General features: G+C 44.4%; 1 protein-coding gene across 2 annotated transcripts in view; it reads right to left on the bottom strand.

Moving 5' to 3' along the window:
* AAK1 (AP2 associated kinase 1) overlaps positions 1 to 18,596 on the bottom strand; it is an 87,588-nt gene that overhangs the window by 24,106 nt on the left and 44,886 nt on the right. The window contains exons 11-17 of one of the 2 annotated variants that reach the window (XM_009273786.1): positions 18,080 to 18,234; positions 17,676 to 17,959; positions 16,618 to 16,833; positions 13,477 to 13,706; positions 12,671 to 12,828; positions 12,150 to 12,266; positions 10,258 to 10,353 (exon numbers count right to left, since the gene is read on the bottom strand). In XM_009273786.1, the coding sequence (XP_009272061.1) occupies positions 10,258 to 10,353; positions 12,150 to 12,266; positions 12,671 to 12,828; positions 13,477 to 13,706; positions 16,618 to 16,833; positions 17,676 to 17,959; positions 18,080 to 18,234 (1,256 nt within the window). The remainder of the gene's footprint in view (positions 1 to 10,257; positions 10,354 to 12,149; positions 12,267 to 12,670; positions 12,829 to 13,476; positions 13,707 to 16,617; positions 16,834 to 17,675; positions 17,960 to 18,079; positions 18,235 to 18,596) is intronic. The other variant, XM_009273785.1, reaches the window with a different exon arrangement.

Here is an 18,596-nt window from a genome sequence, read left to right as displayed (position 1 = left end):
TCCTATGTTGGAGAGTCTTTGTATAATGAGAAGAAATGGAAGTTATGATCAGAAGCCCAAGATGCTAGAGCTAGGTATGCAACACCTATTAATTTGCTCAAGAATGGAATATTTACAGCCCTTAAGAGCTTAAGCAAAACCAGAAAGTTTCTGACATCAGAACTTGCCCTTGGGTTAAACAGCTGTCTAGTTACCAATTAATTATTTCAACTATCAGGTTTCAAATCAGACATGTCATTCTCAGCAGTACAACTCCTGTGGTTCCCATTATCCTTCACACAAAGAAACTTAGATAGCCTGGGCAAAAAGTTAATCTCAGTTATTAATCTGGTGGATGAGCAATTTCGCAATCATACTAACCAGGTTTTCAATCATGAGCTTAATTATTTAGCTTTCACCAGGGTTTCTTCACAGAACAAGAAGATAAAGAACATTTTCAGGGTTTGCTAGAAGTAATCACCTTCAGTAGAACAGGACTGATAAAATTTACTCCACATGGACAAATCAACAACTTGAAATGACTACGTTTATAATCTAACATTAGAATGAGCTGTGACTCTGCCACAGTTATACCTTTACAAAATGTTTACATTTATGTTTTATGTTTTGAGTTCAAAGGCTGGTGTTATTATTTATTATCCAAAGAAAATGTGCTCATAACTGCACAAAAGCACAGGCTCTGTCATACTGCTGTATAAAAGACTTACCACGCTGAGAAAGCCAAAGAAAAGCTTAAGTTGCACTGTTACATACATGGTAATAATATCGATCTTTTTTATTGCCCTATATAAATAATAAAATAGCCTAGCAGCTTTGGAACTACTTATTCAAAGCAGGACAAATTCTACTCCCCATGAAAAACTTCACAAGCCAACACACTAAAGCAACCAGGAGGGGAAGGAAACCTAAAAAGCGACCCAAGAGGCAGCTGTTATACCATTAAAGGCCTGAAGAAGGTCAACTGAAAGGAAAAACCTGATGGGAACAGCAGCCTTGAATGTACTTGAAGCCTTCCCACCTCTATGAGGAATACTCAATTTGCAAGGTCAGATTTGCCAGAGAAAAATGGACCCCAACTGCAGAGGTATCATCCGTGGCTTCTCCGCAGCACAAAGCGGGGCTTTTTCCTCGGATGAATGGAGAGGCTGGGAGCAGGGGCTCGGCAACAAAAAGAGGTGTTGAAGCTATCAAAAGGGGGCTAAGAAGGATGGAACTGATTATAGTGTGTTGGGAAAACATAACACAACACAGGAGAGAGACTTGGGGACAAGACGACAGGAAACATGCTCAATTCCTTTTCCCAGAAGGGAAGCGGTAAGATAACAGGTATCCACCCAGAGTACAGCTGACTTAAACAGCGTTTTAAACCAGTTAATCCAGATAGCAAGGCACAGGACACAACTGTGGGAGAAATTATGGATTGTCTCAGAATTGGGCAGTTTCAGGTTGGGTTTGGCTTCTACTTTGAGATGAAGTTTGTAAGCTATGAAGTGATATACTGTGAATGTATTCCCATTTTAGAGATTCAGGCCTGAGATACTCCTTTTAAAGCAGACTCTTACAGAAGGCCTGTCTGCTCTTCTCAAGGCACTTGCATCAACCTGTATCTTCAAACCCATGTATACAGTAATCGTTCCTTTTATGATCCCATTTCCAAGTGTCTTGCTCCTTGAAGTCTCCCTCCTTCAACCTTACCCTTTCGGTTTCCTCCTTTTTCATTACTGCAGATTTTCCATTTAACACAGTGGAACTACCTCTTGGTCAGGTACTAGAAAGTTGCCTATTGTGCTCAGCCACACTTTTTAAACACACAGAAATTATGAGAATAAACATGGTGTTCTTCTCCCTACATGTTAGTTTTCCCTCCTGTCCCCTGGGCTCAACTGGTTTTATGCAAAGCTTTAGACTGTCAGTGGTTCTTTGTCTTATTTTGTTACTTGTCTCACGAGATCTCCTTTCTTGTTTCCTTCATTGTTGGTGCTGATGTGCCAACACTGTTACAGGTAGCCACTGCATCTCTTAGGGCATGATTAAAAGGAACTTCATCCCTTTTGAGTGAGGCTGAGAAGTTCAACAAAAACAAGAAGGTCAGGATGAATGGGAAAGGAGATACCAAAAGTAACAAAGAGTCAGATGCCTCAGTCTATTTTGAGGCCAAGCAGTTCATTTCCCTGGTTTCTGTTTTGTGTTGCATCTTGTACTAACCTGTAGGAATAAGAGATAAAGTAAAGGAACAGCAGTTGCTTTAAGTGGTGGGAAATTCACATTCAACTAGGAGCAAAGGAAAAGTTAGTGAAGGCCCAGAGAAATCCACGGTTCTGCATTAGTTGGCAGGAATACCTTCTCTACGAGAGTTAGGTTTGGTCTTTTTAACACAACATGCTTATTAAAAACACACACGTGTGCTAAAGGAAGTTTCTCTGAATCCACATCAGACATTCAAGTCCAAGACTACATGCCTTTGCAGTGGCAAATAAACCCAGCTCTTAAGCCTCTGCTTCACCACAGCTCCAATGATCAAAGCAGTAACTCAAGGAGCGTATCTTCTGCACACTAGACTGTTTCCCTGCGCACGAACATTAGGCAGCTGCAGTTTAACTATCTGCAGACCTAGAAAGAAAAAACAGTCTCTCTCATAATACTGAACTGCATTTTGGGTCCTGCTACCAAGGGAATTCTCTAGCAGAAGTTTAATTTTAATTTCCAAGAGAAAAGCTGATTCACCTGCAAGTGAAGTCATGGTTGAGATGGTGAGAAGCCAGCAATGCTAAGTAATTTGAATGAGTAAGAAATACAACAGTGGAACAAGAGGAAAAACTAGGATAAACTAGTCTCGTTTCTCTTACCTGTACAAACACAACAGTTCCAAGTCACACATATATGAAGTGATCATCAACTGCAGAACAGACTCCACCAATAAAGCAAATGGCACGCAGCATGTATCTGCCATTTGCAGAAAGAGATGAAGGCTACAGCCCCGGGTACGGACTTCTCTAGAACACCCTCTCCCATCTGCCACCCCCTTAGCAAAGATATTCTACTGGAGAAAAAACAAGAGAGATGCTTTGCCACTACAGTACCAGCTTCTTGTGACTCCCCAGGCATGTGGGCACACAATCACAAGCTGGGAAACATGTGCCTTAATCGATAACTGTGCTCCCACATGAGGCTGCCTCTTGGAGGCATTCTCCTCCCCAGACAGCCTACCGAAAAATCTGCCAGATGCTTTCCAGGTCACAGGGAAAGTAAGCTTGATTCAGGTTCAGGATTGATCTGACCATTGGTATTCCATTCTCTGTTGGGTTTTCTACTTTGCCCATTTTCAGTCCTGACAGGATGGCAGCAAGTTTGCCATAGGGCTTTGCATCAGCTAGTGAGGATGCTGGCTGAGTAAGCAAGATTCATTAGCAAGTCTTAAGAAGGTGTCTAAGCTTAAAAGCATGCAGGGAGGATTGAAAAAGTACCCTATCAACCTGTTCCAGAGCTAAAGCCCAGTCACATACTGCAGCCTTTAGACAAATGTTTCACTTTCTTCCTAAGTTCCCAGTTCCTCACAGTAAGAAATTACCGATTGTTTCCTATCATAGTCGGAGTAAGCAAAACACATTGCAGAAAAAGCAAATCAAGAGCCTACAGCTAACAGCTCCCAGAGGCATCCCCAAATGGCAGATGTTGGTAGCTTCAGAGACTGGAAAACCAAATCACTTCCTCCAGGAATGAAGGCAAGAACCTTTCCTCTGATTTGCACCAAGATAAGAAGGAAGTAATGCCATTTAGCATCAGCAGAATTAACTATGGATTTATATCATGGGACAAGAAAGCAAGATCAGTCACGCGTAGGTTGAGAAGCACAGCTTTGGACAATCCAGTGAGAAAATTTTGACCTTTTTCTTCAGATCCCTTCTTTTCCAACACATGCAGAAATCTGATTTTTGAGATTTACAATTAGTCAATTTGCACAGACTTTGCATCTGCAACACCACCGCTGCCAAAGACTACAAGTTGGCATGCTGCATTTATACTTGGCGATTTACCCGTTAAGTGACAAAGTATATGCAGAAAGCATTTTAAGAAGGACTAGAATTATGAAAAAAATATAAATCGAGAGACAAGGGAGGCAAACGGGTTTGTAGTTAGAGCAGGCTATGAGAAAGAATAAAAAGATTCCTGAGAAACTTGCAAGTTAAAAAGGCAACAGAGGGCAAAGATCTGTCATACGTTGGTAACACACTGAACAATCAAGATGCAACATCTCAAAGCCAAAGAAGTCCACCAGCCAGGCACCGCACACAGTAAGAACGTTACTCACTCGTGTACTGCGGAGGAATAGCAAAAAGAAAGACAATTCAATAGAGCACACAGCAGAGTTCTTTTCTTCGGATGTCAACTGAGAAAGAAAGACAAGGTTGTAAAAATCCTGCCAAGTCAACTGTGCTGCGAGTGGGAGGGCGAACTACCAAGGTAGGTATAGATTAGTCACTCAGGAAGATTTCTGCCTATTGATTAATCAAGTATTAAAGATTAAAGGAAGCCCTGCACATTATTCAGCAACAGAGGACTTTGACTAATCAAGGGAAGGCACTGGACTTTAATCTTCCTAATGGAGTTTCTGTCGTTTCTTATATAGCACAAAGAGAAGAAAAAAATATAGCAATTGGCATGCTTTAAATACACATGCACATGACTTTGTAATCACCATGGAGAATAGCAGGACAACATTTCACAGTGGCTCTTAAAGAGATCATCAAAATCCAACAATTTTAGTTTAACTTTCAAGACCTCAAGTATTTGTCAACTAATACCCCTTCAGATCAAATTCAAAACCCAGATGGAAACAACACTAGATACTATTTACGCTCATTTAGTTGGGATTCCAGTGGTCCATTGGCTTTGTTGCTCCAAATCATCAAAACACCATATTATACTCTCAGTTAATAATACGGCAATTAATCCATCAAGTTACTAGATGAGTAGCTCCCCTTTTGCATTCTCCCAACTCAAGATGTAAACTCAAATCGTTAGTACACATCAATATGTGTTTGTGCATGTCTGCAATTACTTTATCTCAATGTGTCATCTTGGTACAAATATAAGTTCTTATTAGAAATACAGTTTTTCTTTTACAGTTGTTATAATCACCCTGACATAGGGGGGCATACAGTTATCTTCCCAGAATTTATGGGCCTGGGGTAGAGAGAGATATGCCGATTAAAAAAATTTCATCAGTTATTTTGTGCCAAAAAAATAAAAGAGCCCTCCTACAGTAGCCCTGTTAAAGCAGCTGAAAAGCAGTTTTGACAGGGATGTCAATGGTTTGAGTCCTAGCTCATGTTTCCAGGTGCTAGAAACTGCCAGCTTCAGCAATCTGATCTCCACACTTCACAATTCTTTCCCATTTCCAGTTCTTCAAACGTTGCAATAGTCTGAAACTCACCTCCAGCTTGCAACGCTGCTTTAGCACCCTGCAGAGAAAGCTTGGAAACCCAGATCCTGAAGGCCACACATTAGAATACAATGAAAAAAAATCCAGGTTTGCTTAAAACTCCTATTTTTGAAGCCAATTATGTTTTGAGCAGGAATGGTTATCAGGGCCACACATTTTTGATAGCTAGCTCTAGAAACAGGCCAAGGGTGTGGACGCATTTTGTTTGGAAATTGCACTGCAAGTTATCTGTTTCCTTAGCCCTGATAAGCATCCTCTCGGGCTAACATAAAAACACACAAGTCCGTGGGTATTTGAAGGAAATAAAAAGGCAAAAATCATCCTTAAAGTGCTATTTAAAAGCCACAGAGAACTCCAACATCATAACAACTCTTTAATAAGCAACGCTGTTTGCCTTTTCATCAAGAATGAGAATCCAGTGTGTGCCCAGATGGCACAGGCGTGCTTTCTTGGCCCGTGGTTCCTTCCCCAGCTCTGTCTGCATGTTTACTTAGCTGTGCCGGACACAGAATTTCTCCTACCTCACTTTCTGTTATGGCCAAGACAATGCCACAGGAGCCGCTTGGTGTTGCTGTTCTTCAAACAAATAACTAACTACACTAAAGACACATTTGTCTCTCAGCTGCAGCTAAGATGCTGAATTACTGCAGGGAGTAAATGGTTGTGTAAATTCGCAAAGAATGATCCATTCTGTTTTGAAAGGGGGTAAAAAAGATTGACTCATTGCGCAAAGACAGCATTCTACTTGGTACTGATGCAGAGAGAGACCACCACTACCACCACCCTGCACACACACATGAATCAGTGCGATGCAATCCGCAGCACGGGGGAGTTTGTCCTCCATCCAGTAACAGGGAGGAGCAGAGCTGCTCTTTCTCAGCTCTTACACCTCAGTGCTGCTGCTCAACAACTTCTCCTTGCTTGCTCTGCTGCCAAGGACCCACACCCACCACCTCATCTCCCTCCTTTTCTGCAGAGAGGAGAGACTAAGCCACGACTGCTGATAGCACAGGGTACCTGGGAGAAGAATATTTATCTGGAACTAAAGCAAGAAGGAGACACCCCCCCTCTCACCCCAAACAAACCCCTCAAACAATTGTAAAGGAATATTTTTGGCGGTATCTGAGAGGGCATTTCACTGGGTCCACTCTTTACTTACTCAAAAACTTGTTTATGTGACAGATGTTTCTAGAGTCAAGAGGATGTATCTAAAACCTTTCCTGACACTAAGATAATTCTTGCTGACTGAAGAGTGCGGGTAACTATATCAAGACAGCACTTAAGCATTTCAATTTCAGCAGTTAATAAGGGTCATGGGCTAAAGCCGAAATATTCACAGGCTCTGGGTCAAACCTCTCATTAAATACTTCTGCAAAGCAGGTTTTCAGAATTGAGTCCAAAGTCCATTCACACCAATAGAAATGAAGTCAAAAGAAACAAAACCTACTGTACATAACGGGCATAAAACCCCTAGACTTGGGGACTACTCATGGAGCGAAGCCTCAATGACAAAGGGCAAGATTTGTCTTGAAGCTTCATAATTCAGCTTAATTTCAGGTCTCCAGAATACCCTGTGCAAAATTTAGCCTCCCATGCTCGTACGAGCTCAATTCATACTGATAGACGTAGCCACACGTAGCAGAAAAATTACCATTCTGATCAAATACTCCATTATGATTAATCAGCAGTGAAGCCTGCAATAAGCTTATTAAGAAGAACTTGGCTCACTTTCCTACACATGCACAAGGAGAAATGTTTTCAGCATGAATATTTAATTCTCCCTTATTTTAACAGACGTTTTGCCATATTTTTACATCCCTCTTGCCAGCTCCTCTTACTAGTTACAATTCCATTAAGAATTGCAGCCATTACGCATTGGAGAAGGAGGAATATACTGAAAACCCTTCTACTTCCACTTGATTATTGTCCAGGGCTGGTATTTCTGCCTTCTCTAGGGTGCTACATTACCTCTTCTCTAGAAGCACTTACTGAGAAGCTTGTTACCCACAACAAATGAAAAACAACCTCCTCTAGGATATTACACATCTCCAGCACTGTGATCCACGCAAACAGGATAGTCTGCTAGAACCTGCTGTCCAAGGTTTGTCTTTGCTGCACACATTTAACTGACTACACAGAACCAAAAGCGTGGTCTCGCTAAACCTACAAGCAAGCAGTCATACTTAAAGCCACATCTCTTGGCTGTAGCTCCATGGCAGCGCGCTCCTCCATTTGAACATATTTAGGCTGTCTGGGAATGCACCCTATGGCTATTTGTCATGCGTTAAGCATCATTTACTTGTTTCTCGGGAATCTGTGATAGAAAGGCTCATCTGTCCTTCTGAGCATCCAGAGGAAAGGTGGGAAAGCCCAAGGAGGTCTCTGGCCAACACTCAAGCGATGCCACCTGCACTCTCAGGTGCCACCAAAGGGAGCAAGTTTTTGGCTTAAGCAAAAAAAAGATGCTGAGCTCTCAGCCAGACCCTCAGCTGTCACAGGTTTAGAGCGCAGAGAGCTGACAAAACTGGCTCTGTATGACAAACAGGGAAAATACCAAATAAAAGCCTCACTTATGCCTGTACTGAAAGCCTTCCTGAACAACACTGCTCTTGTAACCAAGGGGTAAAAGGCTCACGCTTTTACTTCTGAAAGGGTTATGCACGCTCCCAGTCTATAAAAAGACAGACATAAAATGTTTTCAAAGCAATGGGATTCGCTATCAAGGTTTTCTCAGAAATAAAAATATTCCAAACAGAAAGCAAATATTTAGCAAGCATTCAAAGAAATTCAGCTGCTTCTGCACAAAACTAAGGCAGCCTGGAGATGTGCAACTGGAGATGCTGATACACTAAGAGACTAAAGTCAATCCCAGCTCTACTGACCCAAGGGGCACACCTAAAAGAACGCCTTTCACACACAAGTCAGCACATCCCTCACGTCCAAGCCCTCTCTGCTTGCTGTGGGGATGTTTCTGCACAGGTAATGCAGACACAGAAGAACAAAGATGACTCTGTTCTGCATGATAGACACACACCTTGATAACCCGAGTCCAAATCCAGGATTTTTATCTTTTCTATTGAATTTACAAGCACAGACAACCCCTCTCAGTTTTCAAAGCTAAGGATAAGTCTGTAGCTCTGGTCTTTGAAAACATTCATGAGCTCCTGGCCTCAAATTTTATGTTAAAAACAAAAATAAATCAGAGATGTCTTTGCAGGAACCTGCAGGAAGCCAACAAAGCCAGATCTCCTGCATGCCCTTGCCCCCCTGCTTTGCCCCCCTGGAAGGAGATCCGCTGAACTCAATAGGACCAGACACATGCCACCAGAGAGATTAGCAAAAGAAGGTTTAGCACCTGCCTGCAAAAAGATACCCAACCGGTCAGAGACAGATTTGTGGGACAAGCAACCTGGCACCACAAAAACTGCAGAAACTGCTGCTCTAATTATTTGCACCCAAGGGCAGGGTTGAAAGGCAATTTCTCCGCAATGGTTTCTGTACTATAAAGAATTTCAGAGCTCCCGCAGCTAAGGCTGCAACTGCTGCTTCATATGGTTGTGCTATATCAAAATGCAATAGGCAATAAGGAAAAGAACCGTCTTGGTGTGCAACTGTATGTGTTGAGCACACTGGCAGAGAATTAAACAGTAGTCTGGGCTGACAGACTTCAAGTCAGGAAAACCAACGCTTCCAATAGCATTTGGGGGGGAAGAAAAACGTGCAGTCATCTGCCTTCTGTAGGTTCTTTTCAAATTATAGCTGGGCAGGTCAGCTCCTGGCAAGCACTCACATAGGGGAGAAAGCCTGTAAGTTCTGCTTCTTTTCTCAAACTGCAGCATTTATGAGTAAAATCCCTTTAGCACCAAAACGCATTTCTCGTGCTCTTTGAGCATCAACCAGAAGGAAGCAAGTTCCACACAGTTACGGAAAAAATAGGGTTTTTTTTTCCTGAATTGCTTAACTTTCCATGGAGAGATGCCATCTTTACAAGCACATCGTTTTGAAGCTTGGGTCCTTTACTGTCAAACCACCAGTGATCCACAGCTTGAGCTGAGGACAAGGATGAGAGCTGTAACAAGCACTTGTCCTCTGGGGCTAGCTGACAAGAAGGGACCTGTCACACACATTCACCAGAGGACTTAGAGAAACTCCAAGATAAAAACGTTCCCATATTCCAAATCCCACTGATTTGCAAATAAGCTCCTAAGCACTTACATAATCTTGTGCTAAAAACTGTTGGCTGCTACAGTCAGAAATGTGTACACAGGAAAGACTTAAGTAGTACTGCAAAGTAAATGGAAATTGCTACCAACCGCACTAGAAAATTTTGCCAAATCAGAAAAGGTTACATGTTAACTTGTGCTTCACATGAAGCATGCATTTGCAATACACCTCGGAAGCCAAAGAAACACTGACTCTTAGGGGAAAGAAAGATTAACAGTAATAAAAACTACAGTTTCAAAGTTGGAGACCAATTTGAAAATGGCTTAGGTTACCCAGTGATTATTTTTGGCTTTGAATACTGAACCTTTAAAGACACCAACATTGTTGGCATTAGAAACAATATGGTAGCCCCAGGGTCTGCCATGAAAACATGGCTCTTGTGCTCAGCACCGCTCCCACCACCACACAGATATTCAATGGCAGAAAGTGCTACACATCATTACTACCACCGAGTTCAGCAGAGCTTGTCAGCGCCCAGCACCATTGACTAAGGCCCAGGATTTCAGGTGTGCCTAGAAATAGAACTGGAAGATTAAAAGTACAAAATAAATGACAAATCTGCCCCCCTCCATAAACTCAGTTCTGGTTACCTGGCGTGTCGGATAATGGGAGAGGAATGAAAGGATCAGGCACAGTCAGAAGAGGAGGGCTAGAGTCCAAACTCAGAATGTCTTTCGTTTTTTCAGCTGGTAACCAGGAAGAGAAAAGGCAGAGTGAAACAGAGAAGAGAGAAAAGCAGAAAGCATCGAGCAAAATCTCAGCACAGGCACAGCTCAATATTAGAGTCCAAGCTACGGCCTGACAAGAACAACACACACATGCACGCTCAGAACAAGTTTATGTTGCTAGTGAAAAGGAAAAAAAAAAAAACAAAAAACAAACGAACAACTATTACCACATAGCTCTCCAACACAATTTAACCCACAGATCTCAAAACATTCCTTGAAAGGGAAGTACTATTATATTGCTTTACAGCGGCACAAAAGGTGAAATGCCTTAACAAAGGACACACAGCAGGCCAGCCCCCATGTTGGGCCTCTTTGCCTGAAATAAAAGATACAGCATCTTGCATCAGACAGGCTTAGACAGGCTCATATCTATGAGGAAAGAAGAAGAAAAGGGCTAGAAGTGCCCAGCCCAGCGTCAGCACTGAGAAAATTTCCAAGACACCTTCCTACGCCAAACCGCAGGACAGGAGAGTCAAGGGGCACATTTTAAAGAAAACTGCTAAAAGAATTGAACGTGCTACAGCATCCGGAAAGCCCAGAACATGCAGATGCTTCTCAGGCTCTGCAGAAGGTATGTTACAGCTGAATCTGGAGCTGCTGCTACTCAACATCCCTCCACAAAGGCTGATGGAACATCGTAAACTGTTCACAGGGCACTGAACAGCTGGACAAACTCAGAAAGCAACCCCCTAGAGCACTCTTGCATCATGGACTTCAACTCCTTAATTCTCAGGTAAGAGCCAACAATACCAAGCTCAGTTATAAGCTCCCGTAAATCTCTTTTTATAAATAGAAATAAGCATAAATGGATTTGTCACTTCTTGCCCCACAAAGGATTCTTCAATCTCTTCCCAGGACTCCTCTCACCAAGGGTTGGTGCGCTTCAGTGAGGAAGCATCACACAGTTGCATTTGTCACCAGTAACAATGGCTGCATAAGACCGGGGAGAGGATTACTTGCATTTAGGGCTCCTGGAAGCAGTTTTCCAATACTGTGCTTGGCAGGTCTTTGCTGCATTCAGTGACAACTGATGCTGAAGAAGTAGAAACAAGCAGCAGCACTCACCAAGTTTTTTCAGCATAGAAGGGGCTGCTCATGGCAAAACCTTGGTACCAAAGGAGACACCAGACAAGGTCACACACGCAGAGGCCTCTGCAGAAAAGCTCCTTAGACCAGCCAAGGACTCCCTGCCTCTGGACCCAGACAGCACAGCCAGCGGAAAACTTCTAACTGTGCTCTCCTCTGAGGATTTTCCCTGCTCACTCCTGTCTCTGCTATTCTCCTCATTCTGCAGCAGAGATGTTATTATCCCTGCTCCTCTCCTTCTTCATACAGCCTAACAACTGCAGGCAAGGAATATCCTGCAGCATGTCTGATCAATGTCTCCGAGTCCAATTCCCTTATTACATGCTACATATTTTGCTTCTAATTATGAGCTGCATGGAACTTCAACATGTTAAGAAGCTTTCTTGTGAACTTAAGGGTTCACTCAGTTTCTTCCTTCACCAAAAGCCTCACCTCTGCCTATAGACGGTGCCTCCTGTCTCTACTACCCAACTGTGACAAGTACATGTGCCGCTCCTACCTTCCCTTCTTTACCGAAGTGCCAACCCTATCCTACAGTTCTCAGTGCCAAGGCCCGGCTCAATTTATATCAGTTTTACCTTCCCTTTAAAGAAGCTATGACAAAGAGTTGCCGTTTTTCTGCAGTGCTGTCCAGGGCATTGCCCTGTAGGACATAGTCATAAACTCACCTGATCCAGCAGTGAAGGAAGAGCCACCAAATGCATCTGGTTGGGCCGCAGATGAAGCCGGCTGGAAACCTGGAATCAAGTTCTCAGTGGAACTGCCCATCTTTTCTGGAGCTTTCCCTGAAATGCCAGATGCAGATTTAGGAGAAAAAACTTCCATTCTGAAGGTTGCCTACTTACCTAGAGTTTTAGGACACTATTTCAGTATGTGACTCAAGCCCCTTCCTGCAAATCATAACTTGCAGATGAAGCAGAGTTTAAACTGGAGCTTCTACAACCAACTGATCAAGGCCACTTTAAAAGCAGTTAGTACCTCTCCCTTTGAGGATCATGCTCATTTAATTGCAATTGCTCAGCAAAGAGGACAGGGATAGAGAAGGGAGATTGGAAGGATTCAGCTCTTACAGGCACAGGATCATGATAATATGGGAGAACCCCAGCAGCATCTGACCAAAAGCATCATTATTCCATGCTATCTTCCATTTTGAGAGCAGGCTGGTATTAAACCATCTCCATGAACCTACCGTCACCTAGCTTTGCAAAGTCCTTGTTCAGCAGCTCCTCAGCTGTGAGTTTGGAGAAGTTATCATCATCAAACGGATTCCACGTGGAGACATCGGGCGGGTTGTAGACATTCTGCTGTGAGGTCCTTGGGGAACCCGAGGGTGTGGTGGAAGCAGATCTGGATGTGATCATCCCAACCAAACAACAGTCATTAATAACCCATCTGAAATCCTCTGGCCAGCACTATGAGCTGGTCCAAGCTACTGCATTATAATTACTTCCTACTTAAAACACTCAGCACAAGTTATTGTACTTGCATGCCCAGAAAGCTGGGATCAGTTAGCCTTATCTACTCATAATCTGGTTGAGCATCCTGGTGTCAGGGATTAAAACAAGCATCATAAGCATCCCATTTGAAACAGTTTTCTGCAATGCCCACGTGGAGGCTTCCTGCCTGTAGACACTATAAAAGTGAGCTAGCAAGTACTCCTGGGGAAGCGCTGATGCTAAGCGGCAAGCGTGAAGCATGCACCAGGGCTACTGGTGGAACAGCTGAAACGACACTAGCTTTTGTAATCCAGAGGAAGGCCCTGTCTGCTTAGCTTTTGGGGAGCACGGAAGCACTCAGGAGGACTTTTGCCCTTGGCGAATTCTTTCAGCAACTTTCTGCCAAGCCCTAAACTGTGGTCTTGGGAAGGCAAAGGCTCATTTAGACCACAGATTTTGCTGCCTACCTTCATTCCAAAGCTTTGCCTAGGAAATCTCTGAAGAGCCTCACCTACCCCCTCCCTCTATACCCTTTGACACCAAGTGAGCAGCCACCTACTTGGACTTGTTGAGACTGGCTTCAGCAGCAGCCGCCTGCAGGAGCTGGGTAGACTTGCTGGCTGGAACCCCAAAAACCGCACTATGGGTCACATCGCTCAGAATCCTCCTGTGTCCTGCACGCTGCGTCTTGGGGGAGGACGGAGGGGTGAGAGAGCCCAGCTTCTGCCCTTGCACGGCTGTGGGGGGTGTGGTTTGAGGTTTTTGCTGTTGCCTCATTTGTGCCTGCATCTAGGAGAGAGAGTAAAATGGTATGTCCTTGTTCGTGAACAACAGCCATGATGAAAAAACGGCTATGTGCTAGAGGAGTCATGGATTGGGGATAGTCTGGAGGGGAAAAAACAAACAAACAGGGGAGAATTTGCTGCTCTGTAGTATCTCAGGATTAGTACAAATGCACAAGCAGAGACCTTCTCCCCTTTCTATAATGCAGCTCTGGAGGCAAAGCCTCTATTAGTGCTTGTTATTAAAGGCTAGCTGGTGTCGGAAACTTGCTCGTGGGTAAAGAGGCTGAGATCCAGGACAGAGGTAACAACAGAAATCAGATCATAGCATGCAGGAGTCTTGTCATATGGACACATGGAGTGGGGCAAGGTGAAGAGCAGCGCTTCTTCCAGCAGAAAATGTGTGATTGGGGTCAAATCCCTAAAGGAGTACAGGTCTTCTGCAGAAATCTTGTGCAAGAGGCTTTCTTAGCTTTCTCTTAGGCAAAAAAATCCCCACAAAACAAAGCAAGGACCACAGGAGCAACATTTGTCATTAGAATCTGGAGGAGAAAAAACAGGTATGTTTGGTTTAGGTGTAAGCCAAGATAGCCCAGCTACAAACCCTTTGGACACTTCAAGGGGTTTCCTCAGACTGATCTTATTTTTCCATTACCTCAGTCTTGTGTTAAACTCACAAACCCACAAATACCTGAAATACTGTTTTGTAGCAATAAACAACAGCATCACTTCCGATTATGTGATTTTTCAAAATCTGTCTGTCAGTGAGATATCATGGTTGGATTTAAAGCAGGAAAAGCAGGATGCAAAGAGCAGAAAGCTGTGCATGTCACCTCCACTGCCTGGGCACTAGCTCCCTGTTCCCCACCCCATATCATCCCTGGCCATTTTCAACCAAGGAAGACAGGTGAAAGACTTGGAAAGACCTAAAGGGGCAGTGAGAAAAGAGTTACATCCCCAGTGTGGTGCTTAACTACAGTGGGGCAAGGCAAACAAGCGGTTAGCTGTCTTGCTTTTCATCTGGCATTTTCAGGCAGACTAATTCACTGCGGCTGAGAACCAAGCTGACCTGACTGCTTCTGATGCACCCACCTTACATCTCACTATATAGGTCAATGCAGAACGGTACATTTGGTGCTGAGAAATAAAAGGGCAGTGCCGAAATCTCCACAGAAGTGAATGCAGGGCTTATTAAGCTGAAGTCTCGCAACGTGAAAAGGTTTTGACGGGTCCTGGCTTGGTATCTTCTGCTCAAAGATCCTTCTCTGCAGAGACCATATCTCACTATCAATTTTTAAATGAGCCGACCACTGCTTTTCCCCTCCTGACCGCTGCAGGAGTGGAAAAGTGCGCAGATGTGTCCATTCTGATCAGCCTTCCAGAGGGATAAGGCTAATTTTCAATCTAGCTGATTTAATAAAATTAAGACTGGTTTTGTGCTAGTGAATCACAGCAAAGCTCTTTAGAGATGCACTTCAATACTACATTTCAGGCATTTCTCCTGAACAGGGTAATAATAGGCCTCATCCAAAACCTGTCTGCATGTACTGAAAATCTCCCACCCATTTCAATAAATTGACTTACCCCAAAGTCATTCAGCAAAACAATAACAAGAAGAGGAAAACAACAGCTCCAAGCTTGTCACCTACCCTAACTACCAGCTTAGTGCTGAAAATCAATATAAAAGCAAAGGGGGTGAATATGACAGAGCCTTGAGACACATCAGAGAGTAAAACAAACAATGCTTCCCCAGCATTGCTCAGGTCACTGGTTTATGGAGTTTATTAGTCAAATTAATTCCTGATGTCACTTCAAAGGAAGCATGCTCAAGAGATGAATTAGGTCCTGAATGACTGGCAACTCACGAACAAGCAACCACAGACTGACCCTTCGTTTGGATTCAAATATCGCGTACCTGAAGCGGTTTGTTATCAGATACTGTTTGCTTTGCACACGTGTAACTTGCTACAGCAAAATAGCGGGCAGCTTCCTCTTGCCTGGTGCCTCCACAAGCTTTCTTTCCAACACGCAACTAGAGTTAGGGACATCCCTTTGCATTCTCAAAACCAAGCAAGAGCGGATGGGATTGCGCAGGAATGAAAGCAAACGGCACAGCTTCCTCCCATATGTACTGCAGAGACACTTTGGCAACGGGGATCTTGCCCTCTGGCACAGCTCCCCTGCCTTTAACACTACAGACAGCTGGCTGTTTCCCTGCTGCAGACAGCCATATTTTCCATTAAGTAAAGAGCATTTATTTTGGACACGCATTCAGATGATTAGTAAAGTGGATGATTTATTAATTTATTTTTAGATACATTACTTTGAAAAGTCTCCTTTCCATAGTATTCATTAAAGAAAAAAGTTATCCCAATGCCAGAAACAACCAGGAAGGCTGCTTGCACCTTCCTCTGCATCAGAGCCCTGGATACAAGACAGAAGTTTTCCAAAAAAGCAGCAGCATAAAGTAGTTCTGTTGCCTGGTGCCCATCCTGATGCGTTAAAGTATAAATAATTTTTAAGAGTTTATCACGTCTTCTAAGGCAATGTCGTGACAGGGGAGGAATAGAGAGAAGCTGCATTAAGCAGCTACTTTTACCTCCTCATCTGCTTTCTACTCATCATCTACTAATCCTCTCTCTATGGGCCCAGAGCACAACTCGAGTCCAGCATCCCATTGGAAAGAGCAGTCCAAACAATTGCACGTGTCTCTGAGGCAGCAAGGTTAGTGCTGACATCTGCGACTCACTAATAACGCACTAGGGGCCAGCAGGCCCTAGAGCACCGATTACCTGGGCTCTGTGGGTCTGAAAAGCCAGCCACCCTGCTGGGGTGTTCCTGGCATATAGGACCTGGCAGGAGAGCACTTGCCAGTACTCCAAATCCCACTGCCCCAATCCTTCCCGCAAGGCTCTTACCACTTGCTCCTGGGGTGGCACTGGCTGGGCCGCACTTTGCTGGGCCTGGGGCTGCGGTGGCGCTGGGGCTTGTTGCTTTTGCTGAACTGCTGCTACTGCTGTCTTCTGCTGCATTGCTGCCTGCTGGGCCATCATCTGCTGCTGCTGTTGCTGCTGCTGGTAATAGTTCTGCATCAGCTGTTGCTGTGCTGGTGCTCCTTGCTGCATCACTGGGAACTGGGAAACAACCAGTTGTTGAGCCGCTTGTTGAGCAGCTGGGAACTGGGGTACCACCACCAGAACTCGGGGCCAGCCACGGGAACGGTTACAGCCACTGCAAGTGGCAAAGCAGTAACAGGCTGCAATGGCTTGGAGACCATCTGCAAAGGAGCAGTGGAAAACGGCCTTCTGGTCTAACGTTAGATCCTCTCTGTGCTACACCTGCCTGTACGGGGCTCCCACAGCACACACTGTCCTGTAGTCCCAAATTCCTTTCTCCATTTTTACCAATTCTAAACCTTTCCCCAGCATAGGAAGATTCACTGGCCCTTTGCTTCCACTGTTAAATATGCTTTAGCAGAGATCTGTGCTGCTACAAACACCTCAGTTAAGTATGTAAGTCTGTCAGCTAGACACATCCCATCTTAACACATCATGTGTTCACAGGCCTCCTTAACACCGCAGTCTACCACAAAACCAGACCTGAATCTTACCGTTAAAGAGGCATGCTAGGCTTCTCGTACTACAAAGAGAGCAGAAGAGAAATTGTACCCCTCTTGCTCGTCAGTTGAGCATTGACCTCAAGACCCTGAAACACTTGGAGCTGTAAAATCTCTACCAGCACTTCTTATTTTATGTTTGTGCATGACAAAACTATCTCAAGGCCTTGCACATTGACAGTTAAAAATGCCAGCCTTGCGTAGCGCAAAGTCTTGCTAGAGAACTGGAGACACATTGGAAAATTCCTAAAACCTGCACCTATCCCCCAAAAGCCAGGGGACTTGCCATAAATGCCAAGATAAGGCCTTGCAGGCTTCTAGCACAGGAAGCATGCAACAAACACAGCCGTGCACACCTACCTGCTGAGCTTGCATCATCTGCTGCTGCTGGTAATAGGCAGCCTGTTGCTGCTGCTGCTGCTGCTGTTGTAGAAGCTGCTGCTTCAAGAAAAGCTGCTGTTGATGCTGAGGTGTGGCTTGTGGCTGAGTAGAAGGGACCTGGGGCTGCGCCTGCGAGGCCTGCTGCGGAGCTGGTGCCTGCTTGGCTTGTGGCTGTGCCGGAGTCTGTTGAGGTGCTGCTTTTTGCGGGGGGACGCTTGCAGGGAGCGAAGGCTGACCACTGCCCAGGGCAGCAGGTCCTGCAACTGACAGGGGGGAAAAAAACCAACCAAACAAACATGCAGATCCATTAGATCAACGTGCACCACAGCCCTGCGGCACGCAGTGCCCGGCAGCAAGGCACCGCACAGAAAGCATCGTTTCACCTTGTGGCTGAATGGCTGCTTGAGCCGTGGGTCTCTTCCTAGGCGTCAGGGCTGGCTGAATGGGTAAAATTCCAGGGTTGGGTTGTGTCTGCCCTGCTTTAGGTCTCTGGCGGGGTGCTATGGAAGTTTCTGTCGTAGGGATGGGATCTGTCAGCCTACAAAATAAGGTAAGGAATAAATGGAAGAGTAGTAAGAGGACAGTCTTTGTTAGCCTGATAGTTGGTGCATGCAACACACAGTATGGGTTTAAAAACTCCTTCATACTTTAGCAGTATGTGACTGATAAAGGTGAAACACTTGTGGGCATACACACACACACGTCAACTCTTTCCAGAAAACTGCAAGCACAGTAAAATTTAACAGATGCATTCACAACAATTAATCCAACACGATCATTTTGACTTCTTTGCCAATTGTGGCATCTTCTGTTGGACAGCTGGAACTTGTCAAAATCACTGAACTCATTCAAATATTTGCTACAGCATATTGTTTAAATCCACTTAGGGTTCTGGATGAG

This window comes from Aptenodytes forsteri, unplaced genomic scaffold (assembly GCF_000699145.1).
Source record: "Aptenodytes forsteri isolate BGI_AS27 unplaced genomic scaffold, ASM69914v1 Scaffold127, whole genome shotgun sequence".
Taxonomy (NCBI): Eukaryota; Metazoa; Chordata; class Aves; order Sphenisciformes; family Spheniscidae; genus Aptenodytes; species Aptenodytes forsteri.
Note: the sequence above shows the minus strand (reverse complement) of the source record. Positions and strands in the feature narration are given on the sequence as shown.